Source organism: Sapajus apella, unplaced genomic scaffold (genome assembly GCF_009761245.1).
Source record: "Sapajus apella isolate SASKATOON/1434 unplaced genomic scaffold, GSC_monkey_1.0 scaffold2, whole genome shotgun sequence".
Taxonomy (NCBI): Eukaryota; Metazoa; Chordata; class Mammalia; order Primates; family Cebidae; genus Sapajus; species Sapajus apella.
In genome coordinates this window covers 55,121,497-55,135,750 of record NW_022436942.1, presented here as the reverse complement: position 1 = coordinate 55,135,750, position 14,254 = coordinate 55,121,497, and the positions used below count along the sequence as shown (strand labels likewise).

Genomic DNA, 14,254 nt, shown 5'->3' with positions numbered 1-14,254 from the left:
ATTAATTTTTGGACATCGGTCTTTTCCCCTCAGGATTCTACAAATGTTGTTCTAGTGTTTTAACTTCTAGCATTGCTGATTAAAAAAAAAAAAAAAAAAAAAAAAGTCTGAAGCTAATTGATTCTTTTTCCATTGCAAATAAATGTTCTCTGGGTCTCAAAACTTTAAGATTCGTCCTTATCCTTTGACTTCAGGGATTTCACCAACCTGTATTTCCATTTGTATTCTTACATTAATCCTGCCTGGAACTCAGGAGGCCTATTCCTTCTCCATTTTTTTTGCTCTTCTACCTCCAGGCTTCTTTTGTTTTCATGTTACGACTTCTGGATCTGCCTTCTGAATTTATTTACCACCTCTAGGTAATTCTGCACTATGTTGGAGGGGGTATTTCATGAGCTTTCAGAATTGACTCCAGAAATACTTTAATTATACTCTTCATCTATTTGATTTTTTTCAATCAAATATCAAATTTGTTTGTTCAGTTACAGAAGGGTTATTTTGTTTCTTTTCTTCTAGATCACATGATTGTATCTCCTTCAAAGTTTTCTCTGCCTTTTTTTAACCAAGTCTTCTCTAGTCTTTTTCCAACATGGTGAGAGTGGAAACAATGATTTTGGTGTCTGGCTTGCTCTTCTTCCCTTGAAGTACTGAGTCTCCTTCAGTGAAAAATTGCTTTTTCCTTCCTAATGGCTTACATTCCCTCAGCATCTACACAGACCAGGTCATAGTGGTCTCTGCAGCACTGGCAAGCCAGTGAGCAACGGAACAAATATTATTTCCTGCTCTTGAGGTCAGGCCATGAACAGCCAGCAAATAATGGCTTCTTTGCTAAGGTGGAGGGAAGAAGCCTCTCTGCTGCCAGACCTCCAAAGAACCAAGCTTACATCCTAACTAAAGCAATGGAGCAAATCAGCTCACCTATACAGCATTCTTCCAGGTCTCTGGTTAAATTGCAAAGGTCCTATGAGAACCACATAAAACAGGCAGGCAGATATGGCCCTTCTTTGAGGGAATCACTGGATTCTGTTAACTACAGCCTTTGAGGAACCACACAATGCTGGTCTTTGAGCCAAGCAATGAGAATAAACAAGCTGACCTCTCTGCCTCTTGTCTTTCAGTTCCTTCTCGTTTCCAAGGTGAATGAAGTCCCATAAAAAGCCTTTCCCTCAGATATTCTGGCCTAAGATACCCCCTCCAGCCTTTACCAACTGGCCTGCTCAGGCTTCTGTATATAATATGCCAAAATAAAAATTGAAAACGAGAAAATTCAGGGATGTGTGATTGAGCTGTCATCTATTCAGAATTCCTCATCTCTTTACCTTAAAACAAACTTCCTGTAAGCCTTTGAGCTATAATAAATACTTTCTAGTATTTCTTCTCATTAACTAAAGCCTAAACAAATTTAGTTAACTATTTCAATTGTTTTCCCATATTTTTGTAAAAAAAAACAAAAAAACAAAAAAACAAAGCAAAACACTCGGGAATATGGTGATTCAGTTTAGAAACAATGCTAAGCACAACTCGGCCTATACAGACCTCTTACAATAACTGTCAAATCAACAGGTTGGGAATCTGTTGCTCCATATGAATGGTCTGCCCCGCTTAAATGTGCCCACTCAACTCTAGGCTAAAAACTGGTCATGAACCTCTAAGTCCACTCACTTGCATAGTTCTTCATGCCCTCTGCCACCAAGCTGTTCCTCCTCCATCTGTCTCAGCTCTACTCTTCCTCTTGCTACAGGGTCATCCCATCTAAAGTAGGGTCAGCCCATAAATCTGTCTCCTTTCACTGCTTTTCTTTTTGCTTACAACACTTAAAGCTTCATGAAATTATATTTCATGTGTATCTTTGTATTCTGTCTCCACCACTAAACCACAAGCTCTGTGAGACAATGTTGGTTTCTTTTTAAATAAAGAATGCCTATAGGTAGATGTACCTAATCTCTAGTTTGTCTCAGGACCCAACCTTGCCTTACATACAACCAATTCATGAGTTATTTTACCTCTTGGTCTTAGCAGGCATTTGTGTTTGTAACTCTTGCTCAGAGAATACCTAAGTCTCACCCCCAGAGTGAAGCCTTCCCCAATCACCCCAGCCCTTAGTGGTGATCTTCCTGCCTCCCTGTTTGTGTCACCACTATCAATTCATCACCTAAGCTAGAAATCTGGGTGTCAGCCATGATTCATTATTCTTCTCCTACAATTACTATGGGGTTCTAATTCTTTGTACATATGTCAAGAGCCCAAACCAGTGCCTGACACAAATAGGTAATCCATAAATATTTGCTGAATGAAGGAATGAAACAAAAATGAAAAGTCTGTTTATATTCTGACCACACTCTTGCCTATGTCTTCTCCTGGGTTTAGATGTCCGGATACAGCACTCTTGACTGGCACAGCCTGAATTCACTTCTACGGTTTGTCCCCTGTTGAGTTCAGGGCCCTACACACCAATCTCAGAATCATCCTTAGACTCTGCCTAGTCAGCCCTTTCCTTCAGGCCTAACATCATTTGTTTACATTCTAATGTCGTGAGATTATACCCCTCCATTACTGACTGACTGTTCACTTACAACCTGGCTGCTTGGCCTCTTGATGTCTTCTAAGCCCCAGTATCTCAATGCCTGGGTTAAGATGCTTAAAGTCTGCCTGAAGGTTCCACTAAAATCACAACCTGATAAGATGATATGCAGGTTTATTGCACTACAATAAATATATAATTAATGTTTTAGGGTTTTGAAACAAGTATGTTCTGTGTGACCATATATAATGCCGATAAAATATACAAATGCTATTTCAATTACATCAAGTTTTAGTTTGTGAAGCACCACAGTTTCATCAAAAAGTCAACAGATTGCTATTCTATAATGTTTAGCCTCTACATTTGCTTTTGATTTAAAAATGCTTTTAGGGTGCTATTTTTAAAAGTGTTCTCATTGTGATTAAAAGTAGACTTTCTAAATCACCATTGCTCCTAAAGTTTATGATACTAGATAAAGAATGAGATAAATACCTTCGTTATATAGAAGATACAACAAGCTATCATGTGCTGTACGCTTTCAAAACTCGCAGTATGTTTTTTCGAGCAGACGATATTTGGTAGTCCTTGCAAAACCACTATACACTTTATCAAGATCTAAAAATTAGAATCATAATGATTTTTGTTTTAAAATGTCATCCTTACTCATTTCATTATAAAATGTTCCATTCAAATCATGTCAGCTTTAAGACACAAAATTTTATTATCATCAATAATTATTAATAAATTGTTTGTTAGGAATAAAGGAAAGTACACTGAGATAAAGTTGGTACATTCCATTTTGAGATAAGTCTTTCATCTACAGTAACTTGAAAATTAGTGGATAGAATTAAAAAACACGCAAATTACCATAAAAACACAAATAACCATAAAACAAAGCATATTTTGTTAAGTATCATAAAAGGTATAGTCAGAATGTTACATGTATATGAGAAACTATCACATCCATGTATAGGAGAATCTTGTAAAACCAGATTGAAGATTATATGGCATAAATATTACAGTGATTCCAGGTACTTAAAATAATTGTTTCCTTTAAAATTAAAACCAGACATTCGTATCTCAGGAAATCAATTAATATTGGTGTTTACTTCCTATTCTGCTTGTTTCATTTTATATGATCCTAAATTTGACCAAAAGCTAGATGAATAACTTTAGCTTTTCAAAAGTAGCTTTGAGATTGCATCAATCTATTCATCATTTAGATTAACCCAAAGGACAAATTAATATATGAATGTCGGTTCTTTGGGGGCATATTAATTGCTTCAAGTTCTCATTCTAACAATATTATTATTGTTGCAGTACACTCGTCTCTAATACTTTTTAAATTTCTCCCCTCCCTAATCACCTTCTCCCACGCTGTAGGATCCCTTGAATGTGATGAGCTCATCAGTCTCATGCATATATTACCCTAGATAAGGCTCCTCACAGTATACTGGAGGAGACTCTCCTATGGCCTTGAAAAAGCAAAGTGCCATGATGTGGAAAGGCCATGTGTCAAGGAACTAGTAGTTGGCCTTTAGGAGCTAAGGACCTCCTATGTAAAACCTCAAGGAAATGAATTCTCTCAGTAACAGTGAACTCAGATAAAAGAAAAAAACAAAAAACAACAAAAAAAAAAAAACCAGTGAACTCAGAAAAAGGCCTCAAGCCTCAGACGAAATCACAACCATAGCCAACACTTTTTCGATTTCAGCCTCATAAGACCCTAAGCAGAAGACCCAGCTAATCTGTATCCAACCTCTTAACCCACGGAAACTATGAGACAGTAAATGAGTGTCCTTTCAAGTCACTAACTCCATGGTGATTTGTTAGAAACATGAAAAACTGTATAATCCCTTCAGCCAGATCTCAGCTACCCTTTTTCCATAAATCCTAACTCCTCCATCACCAAGACACCAGGTATTTTTTCTTGGGTCATCACCATATTTTTTCCCAGATGATGGATTTAACAATATGCCTTGAATAAATACTGTTGTTTCTGACACTATGAGAACATAAAAATTAAAATAGCTTTAAAACTCTAGAAAAGTAGATTGCCAATATTTAAATATGGATAGGAACAGGGCCGAATATTTTCAGAGAAACCCATTTTACATCTTTATCTATGTTTGCCCAGACATACTATTAAAGTGCTTTTCAGTTAACTCCTATATTTTCATAATACTTGTTCCTGACCTATTTGCCCTTTACAAGAGATACATGGCTTTTCTTTTCCAAAATGAATTGTTAAGTTGCCTCTATAAAGACTGCCTTTTCTTGGGGAGAGGAATATCCTTACCTGTACAACAGGTACCAAAACAATATTGTGATAGATTATGGGAGCAAGAAGGCCATAACATTGAGTCACAGCTTGAAGAGCATAGCTGGAATCATTTAGAGAGTTGCTAAGTTCCAATGCCACTAATACTCTCTCACATTCAATCAGTCTGGCAATCTGTAAAGAAACAGGCACTGATATTCAGATTCAACACAGGTGCTTAGCTTATGTGTCTCTAAGGAGAAGAAAGGGTAGAAAATATGATCTTTCTGGCTAAAAACATGAGTGTTTGTATTTTTAAAAATCTAATACATAAACAACTCTAACTCTCCAATAATGCTATCTATAGATAGCACGATCTTAGAATTAAACTTCAGAATTTTTCATAAAACAATACAAGTGCCATAACAGAAAAGAAACAAGTTTTATTTATTGATAAGCTAAAAACTTGGCTATATTTTTATGTTAAAGAAACATCTAGTTTTCAAAAATATAAACTATAATAATTAAAATATAAAATCTCTATAATATTGCCCCCATTTGATTAACAGAGTTTCATTTCCTTTTTTGATTTGGGAGAAAATGGTAAATTTTCAGCAAACCAAGCTAACCTCCTATTATACTTCTATTAATTATACTTTTACTATTTAAATTAAAATGATAGTGAAATGTAAAGTTGAGGTTTTGAGAGTAAACGCCACTTAAAAAGAATAGTAATCCATTCTTACTCCTCTTTTTCCTTTCCTGGGGAAAGATTTCTTTCTTATTTTTTTTTTGAGACAGAGTCTCGCTTCATCGCCAGGCACCACGCTGGAGTGCAGTGGCACAATCTTGGCTCACCGCAACCTCTGCCTTCTGGGTTCAAGCCTTCAATTTTCCTGTCTCACCCTCCCAAATAGCTGGGACTATAGGCGCGTGCCACCACGCCCAGCTAATTTTTGTATTTTTAGTAGAGACAAGGTTTCACCATGTTGGCCAGGATGTTGATCTCTTGACCTCTTGATCCACCTACCTTGGCCTCCTAAAGTTCTGGGATTACAGGCGTGAGCCATGCGCCTGTAATCCCTGAGAATCTATCAATAGGAGACACGTTACATTCCTGTCTCCATAGAGACAATATTACAATTGAAAAAAATGTGGCAGATTGATATATAGCAGCATGAAAATATGTGCAAGCTATATTATAAAAGTGTTTAAAAGACAAGTCACAAAATAAGTAGATCAAATCCCATTTTCATAAATAATAATATCAGATTTGTCTAGGCATATGTTTTTAAATTAGAGAGATTATATGAAAGCAAAATTGTTGTATTCTAAGTGGTAATAAGATTACAGTGGCTTTTACTTTATACATTATATATTTTTGAATGTCTGAAATATATAGTACTTTTGTACACAGGGGGGAAAAAGATAAATTGAAAAGAAGAGAAAAAACCATGAATTCAGGCCTGTGAAACTTATATGAAATATCACATAAAGTTGCATAATCATACAGTGTCCTTTCAGTCCATTCACCAGATGAGCTATTCAATCACTCAAAATACTTGACCTTAAAACATCAAGAAGAAAATATAGTGAATCTGACATGTTTTAATCACTCTAATTCACTTACTTGTTGAGATGGGAAAACCTCATTGCCTTTAATATTATCACAGAAAAGATTTTCTTCTTTAATTTTGATGTCACTTATTACAAAAATGTTTCTGAGAAAAAGGTATAAGAGGATTGAAGAAGTCTCTGCCAAAATATCTGCATGTAATCTGCAATATAAAGCAAATAGCAGGTTTAAACATAAAATGATTTAGCAGGTCAACTGGTCTTTTTATATTGATTTGTTCTCAGTATCTACACAATGATCCCAAAAAAAGCAACAAAAATGTTTAGAATAGCTATTCTTGCAAAGACAAGTTCACAACTAAGAAAAACTACTGAAATATTATGTCACAGATATATAAAATTAATTGGTGACAATTTTTTGGTTCTAATACATAGTTTTTTTTTTTTAATCAAGATAACAAAATGACTACAGATTTTCAGAAGGTTGAGAAATAGGCCCAATGTTTCAAATTAACACATTTCCTGAAAATGAGGGTCATTGATAGCAAACTCAGCCATGGTTTAAAAGAGAGCCTTAACAACGCTTAGATTATTTCTAATTATCTTTTCTAAATTGCAATTGACAGAGCCAACCATTGGCAAAGCCTTTCTTGTATCCAGTATTCCCTTCCTTGCCCTTAGCCTTACTTGGTGACAAACGCTTCCTCTTAAGCTTCGGGCTTATCTACTCTCTATACCCCATCCCTATAAAACAGGACAGTGGCTAATATCAGTAATAGCAGTAATTCACACTGAAAGATGATCACTTTCATGACCATGTTAAGCTTTAAAATTATCTTTACCAGGAGGATTTTGGTGTTCTCCCACTCTTATAACTCATACTAAACCAGCTCTTGGTCTCATGATGACCTTTGGCACCTTGACATGTGCAATGAGTACAAGTTGTCACCTCCTGGCTCCATTTCCTTCTCTATCCAGCCCAGACTTTGGTCAGTCCTTTCAATAATCATCTTTTTAGCAGGTTAGGTTCTCTCACCTCACTTTGTACAATAATCAATTTGCCTGACCTTGCATACATGTCACTGTCCAATTTTTCTATCTCTGTGACAATGATCAATCACTTACTTGCTGATTTTACTCACTCATTCTTTCTTTCATCCACACTAGCAATTGCAGAATGCCTCCTAATGTAGAAGACACTGTTCTAGACCCTTGGGTCTTTAGCCACAAGGAGCTGGGCTTCAGTACAAATTCATGTTCAATTACATCAACTGAGTCAGTACTGCATCTCAACAACACTTCCATTTATCCCTGATGTCTCCTTGTTCATATTTCCCATTTAAAAAATCATTCTAAATCCTTTGCTCTCTCTACCCCATGAACTCTAATGTCCTCCAGGCTCTACCACCATAGTGTTATCATTGCCTGCATTTCCTGCAATTTCAGTCTCTCTCTCTCTTCTGGCTCCCTTCCCTCGACACTCCACAATTCTTTCCTTCAGCCTGCCTCCCCACTAAGCTTCTGCCTGGTCTCCTCCTCTTTAGCACCAAACTTCGCATGAGTGGTCTTTGCTTGCTAGGATTTTTCGTTTTCTTGTTTTTCTTAGCCAATTCCAAAATGGTTTCTGGCCTATCATGCTACAAAAAGTGAATTCACCAATGGCCTCCTCATTGCCAACTCTTCTTCATTTGTATTCTACTCAACCCTCTCTGTGGCATTTTACTGAGCAGCTACTCTGCCTGACCTCGCACTGGCATTTAATATCGCTGGCCGTCCCTCTTTGGTGATACTTTCACTTTCCTTAGCAATGCACTTTCTTGGACTTTCATTTTCTGGACAGCTTCTTTTCAATATTCTTTACTGGTTCCATCTTCTGCTTCTGCCCTCTAAATGTTAAGCCATGCCTAGAGTTCAATTCTGGCCTTCTATCTTTTCTGTTAAATAGTCGTTTCCTGGGAGATAATCATTCATTTTCAAGATCTCAATGATTAACTCAATGGACAATTTCTAAATCTGTATCTCTAGCCTTGATGCTCCCCTGAGTGTCAGCACTAGATAAATAAACCTACTGGCATCTCATATTCACAAAGGCGTCCTGCTGGAAAACTAAACCCAAAATATCCTCAATCAAAGTAATTATCTTCCTCCAAGAACTTGTTCTACCTCTCATATCCCCTTAGTAAATGTCACAGACTTCCCAGTCGGTTAACACTAGAATTCCCAGTCACTTTTCACTCCTTTCTCTCTTATCCCCACAAGTCACATAATATCTAAGTCCTATCTCTTCCTCCTCCAAATGCCTCTCAAATCCATCCCCCCATAGCATGTAGCATCCCTGTACATAGAAAATGCTAAGTCTGTATTTGTTTAATTGAATGGAATTATCAATGCCTTGCCTGAACCAATATTTGCATATTTGAGCTCGTTATCTTTGATTGAGGAATGAAGGGTTTTGTCTCCTTATTTTAAAACTTTCAGGTATTAACAATCAGCTGAGGGAGATTCTTGTTGCTTTTGAACTTGTTATTGAGACTGCCTGAAATTACACTAATGCTCATTTCTGAGCTTGCTTCAAAACTTTGTTCTTTTAAGGAAAATGGCAGTAAAGACAAAGGACTGTAGTTTTATATGGCTTCTACTGGCCTAATGGCAGTTTTCAGTGGTCTAATCCTGGGAGCCTCTTCTAGCAAAGGAAAAGCTTTCTTACCGTAACAGTCAACCTGTCACACCATAACCTTAATCCCAATCTGACCGTTCTCTGATACAAAAGCTCCCAATGCATATTTGTGTTTTATGATATAACTGATATTACTTTGGTTCACAGTTGGTATTCTTACTTCATAACCTTCAACCTTATGCCTCCCGTGTTTCTGCTGACTCTGGGAAGAAAGTTTCTCAGCCAGGTAATCCCAGTACTGTAATCCCATGCCTGTAATCCCAGTACTTTGAGAGGCTAAGGTGGGAGGATCACTTGAGGCCAGAAGTTGGAGACCAGCCTGGCAAACATGGCAAAACGCCATCTCTACTAAAAATACAAAAATTAGCAGGGCATGGTGGTACGTGCCTGTAATCCCAGCTACTCGGGAGGCTAAGACACGAGAATTGACTTAGCCCAGGAGACAGAGGTTGCAGTAAACCAAGATCACGCCTGGGTGACAGAGTGAGTGAATATTAAAAAAACAAAAAAAAAAAAACAAAACAAAAAAAACATAAAGAAAGTTTCTAACAAGCACATGAGACCTCGCAATGTATACTCTTATTACAATTCTTATTAGAAATCATTTTATATGAACTATGTGAAAATGATACTGAAAATAATTCCAGGCTTCACATACAGCATCTGTATTTTCAGTAAGCAAATTAATATTTTAAAAGAATATTTCTAATTACCTTCTCTGTGTAATAGTAATTATATTGCTTAAACAAATAACAGATTGTTCATCCTGAAGTGGGGAAGCAACAAAATAATCCCAAACTGGTGAGAAAACTTTCTTAGCCAACTCATAGTTACCAACTTGATAGGCAACCTACAACAAAAAGCACATAGGTTATGTAATATTTTTGTTTGTGAATGCATGTTTTAAACAAGAAGTCATACAGTATACAATGTATGACAGCATCTTACACAGTGCTATCACACACTCACTTCAGACACAATTATTCACATTTGCTGTTCTGTTCTACAGTGCCATAGTCAGGTAATGGCTACTGGCAAGGGAGACAGATGCATTTTTGAAATCTCTTTTATTTCTAAATTGCATGGAAATTTGAAACTCTGTAAGGATGTTTCAAATCCTCATAAGCAAAACAAAGATCACATCTGAGCCAAATTAATTTCATTTCCATCTATCTCGGCAGTGCACTCCATTTATTATAGATACTGTTATAATGAACAATCTGTTCCAAGAGAAACAATCAGATTTCCCAAACCCAATATATGAAAAAATACTTTATTCTTTTCTGGTTCTGACTGACACTTTCAGAGCTTTTGTGCAACAAAAAGTTCACAGCTGAAAATAGTAAAGAGTAAAACAGAGAAGCCTTCCAAGAAGGCATGCTATGTTTTAAGTTTAACAAATTTAACAATAGGCAAAATAAATGATTTCACTGGTGAAGCCAAGAAGCTCAAAAGAAAAAAACTGACATACCTATTTTTTATGGTAGAATATGTTTCCTTAATGATGTTTCTAAAAGCATTCCATTTAATATGTAAGTAACAATACAAAAATCTCACCAAATGAGTTCTGTACTGCTTCAAATCCTTTATGGAAGCAGCTAAGGTACAAAGTATAAATGCATTCATGGAATGAAGTGAATGACACATTACTTGGATATTCTCCACTCCACAGAATAACTTAGAGGGCCAGAATTTTTCAAATCTGCCAATGAATACTCATGATCATCCAACCAATAAGTTTCTATGAAGTTTCTAGTCTGTGTTAGGCACTGTGGAGATAGACTCTTCAAAGTTTAGATACAGATGGTGTCAGATTCTATGAAACTGGAATCAGGTTAAAGGCATAAAACCCATAACATCACAGAAAAACTAAAAAGAATTATGTAATAATTGCAGAGGCTTTGGAAAAGTAGATATGAAGACTTCAAGGAAAAGGCAGGGCTTGACTTGAGCCCGAAGACAGAGATAAGATTCAGATTGGCACAGTTAAGACAGAATCTGCAAAAGGTACAGAAATTGAAGTACATTTAGGAAAGACTAGAGAGACAGCTCAGAGTTTGAAAAAAGAAAAAAAGGAGACATTTCATCCCTCCAAGGTCTGAGGGGGAAAAAATGAAAAAAAAAGTGGGTAATATGATTGGACATGATTTCAGAAGGCCTTGAATCAGATGGAAGAATTTAAAGATGTCAAGTACTGAACTAAGCACTTGATGTGCATTACTGTATTTATTCTTCATCAAAGTTCTACAAAGTGAGCTCTATTGCCATTCCTATTTGTGAATGAGGAAACTAGAACACTGAGAAGTAGAATAATTTGTACAGAGCCTGACAGTCAGTAAAAATAGCGAGGCCAAGTCTTAGAGTGGTAAATGAGTCACTTCTCTGGGCTACATTCATCAAATGACCCAGATGTACTAAGTGGTCACTGAAATATAAATATACATAATTAAAATATATAATTATTAAGATTTATCATGGACAGCAATAACAGATAATGTGTAAGAGGGTTGGTGAAACTATAATTAACTGTTCTTTTCTTATAAAATGTATCCTTTCTAAAATAATGTTATTTGTTCAATTAGCTAACATTGCAAAACAAGAAAAGATACTACGATAAAACTAAGGTTTATAAAATTGTTAGATTTTGTGAGGTTTTCTTAACAGAGAAGTGCAATGATATAAACATGTTCAAAAAGGGTTAACGTGGTCCTGGTAGTGATGTGCAGAACAGATTTTAGAGGGACTGAATTAAAATGAGAAAGAAGCACTAAAAGATGAATGAAATAATGAAGTACAGCAGACACCTCCCCCTGACCTTCACTTGGCTTCCAGGACTCCACGCTTGGTTTTCCTTTTACTTCTTGTCCTCAATCTCTTTATATTGGTATGGCCGGGGGTTCACTCTTTGAACTGCTCCTCTTTTCTGTCTACCCTTGTTTCTTAATGATACCATCCAGCCGCCTAGTTTCATCACATGACTACTCTCATATCCCTCTCCTGCCCAGACGTCTTCCCCAAACTCCAGATTCATACATCTGATTACTCAACAATTCTCTCCATATACGCTAAATACCTTACCTCAGCATGCCTCGAACTGATCTCCCACTTGCCCCAAGCCTCCACCACTCACAGCCTTCCCCAACTCGGTGATGTCAACTCTGTCCTTTCAATTGCTCAGCTAATACCTTAGAGTCATGTTTTATTTTTCTCTTTATGGACTCTTGTTAACTCCTCCTTCAGTACATGTCTGGATACTAACCACTTCTCACCGCATCAACCACTTCCACACTGGCCAAGCTACCTTCACCTCTCACTTGGTTACAGCAGTGGATGGCGCTGTCACTTTACCCCCTTATGATCTATTTCCAATGTAGCGGCCAGCGTGAACCTTTAAAAACAGGGGTCACATTACATCACACCACTACTCCAAACTGTCCAGTCGCTGTTAACTTCACTCAAGTCAAAGCCAAAGTCCCTGTAATGCCCTGGAAGTCTTTTCATGATCTACCCACTCACCTCTTAGCTGTTTGACCCATCCTTTTACTCTCCATGGATCCCTGTGCTCCAGCCACACAAAGCCTCCTGCTGTCTATCAAGCATACCAGGTACACTCCTGGAAACCTTAGGGCGTTTGCTCTAGCTGTTCCTTCTGTGAATGCTCTTCCCCCAGAGAGCCATTCCTTCACCTCCTTCAAGTCTCTGCTTAAATCTCACCTTTCTTGATCACCCTATTTAATATTGCAATCTACCTTCCATTCCCCTACTTCATATTTCCAATTTGTTTTACACACTCCACTTGGTTTTTCCATAGCACACATTGTCTTCTGAAATACTAGATCATTTACTTATTTACTGTGGTCACTGTTTATTACCTAGCTCCTACCATGGCATTCCGTTCATGTTGCTTACAACAACAGTTCCAAAAGTATGGTCCCTGGGCCATCAGCATCACCCAGGAACTTGTTAGAAATGTAAATTCCCAGCCCCAAATTCAGACCTAGTGAATAATAAACTCTGGCAGTGGGACCTAGCCATCTGCTTAACCAGCACTCCAAGTCATTCCTATGTGCACTCAAGTTTTAGAGTCACTAACCTGGGGCAATGCCTGGCAGAGTACGCACTCAAATAATGTGTTGAATTAATTTAAAAATTCTCTTTTCCTGATAATTTCCTTCTACCCACAGAGAAGGACGCCCAGCAGTTGTACTAGACTACAGCATGGTTGATAGGGCCAGAGTGAGTGCCTGACTCAAGCTGGGTGTTTTAGAGCCTACCCTGCAAAGCAAGACGGGCCCCCATTCAAAGTTTGGTTCTGATGTTAAGACTGATGACACTCCACAAGCAGAAGAATTTTAGAGAAAGTATATTGCTTACACAAGGGCCTTCTGGGGAGTGCTTGGCAGGCACAAGTCTGTCTGAACTGACTTGAGCAAAGCAGAAGGAGAAAGCAGGTTGGACTTTCATAGGAGTTGAGAGATAGGACTGGGGAAAGTGCATGCTGGCTGGGAGGTTTAAATTTCCTGTTGCCACCAAATAAGAAGGTGAGCTCACAGGCCTTCTTATAATCCTGCCTAGATGTGGGGACAAAGGCAAAAAGAAGGTTCAGGTTTAAAAACAAGTCACAGCTGGGTACCACGGCTGATGTCTATAATTCCAGCACTTTGTGAGACCAAGGTGGGCAGACCACCTAAAGTGAGGAGTTCAAGACCAGCCTGGCCAACATGATGAAACCCTACCTCTACTAAACATACAAAAATCAGCTGGGTGTGGTGGCGCAGGCCTGTAATCCCAGCTACACAGAAGGCTGAGGCAGGAGAATCACTTGAACTCGGGAGGCAGAAGTTGCAGTGAGCTAAGACTGCACCACTGCACTCCACCACTCCTGGGCGACAGAGTGAGACTCTGTCTCAAAGAAAGTAAATAAATAAATAAAAACAAGTTACAAGCCGGTTGTCAAACATCACAAATAAGATCAGTGGCATTCCAGCCTGGGTGACAGAGTGAGACCATCTCAAAAAAAAAAAAAAAAAAAAAAAAAAGATCAGACGCTTTATTATGCTGGTTGGGCCAATCACATTCTCTTTCCCAGGAATTTGGAACCTCAATTAGGAGCCAGTCAGCTATCTCTGTTTATAGCTGAAATTGAGGAATATATAAAAACTCAGGAACTGCCATCTTTCCTCCAAAGGTGGAGAAGTAACAAAAGCCAATCTTTAGAGAA

General features: G+C 37.7%; 1 protein-coding gene across 3 annotated transcripts in view; it reads right to left on the bottom strand.

Annotated features, from left to right (window-relative positions):
• CFAP54 (cilia and flagella associated protein 54) overlaps positions 1-14,254 on the bottom strand; it is a 369,697-nt gene that overhangs the window by 264,687 nt on the left and 90,756 nt on the right. For 2 of the 3 annotated variants that reach the window (XM_032298598.1, XM_032298604.1), the window contains 4 exons: positions 9,747-9,883; positions 6,412-6,559; positions 4,821-4,976; positions 3,014-3,136 (listed from right to left, as the gene is read on the bottom strand). In XM_032298598.1, the coding sequence (XP_032154489.1) occupies positions 3,014-3,136; positions 4,821-4,976; positions 6,412-6,559; positions 9,747-9,883 (564 nt within the window). The remainder of the gene's footprint in view (positions 1-3,013; positions 3,137-4,820; positions 4,977-6,411; positions 6,560-9,746; positions 9,884-14,254) is intronic. The other variant, XM_032298601.1, reaches the window with a different exon arrangement.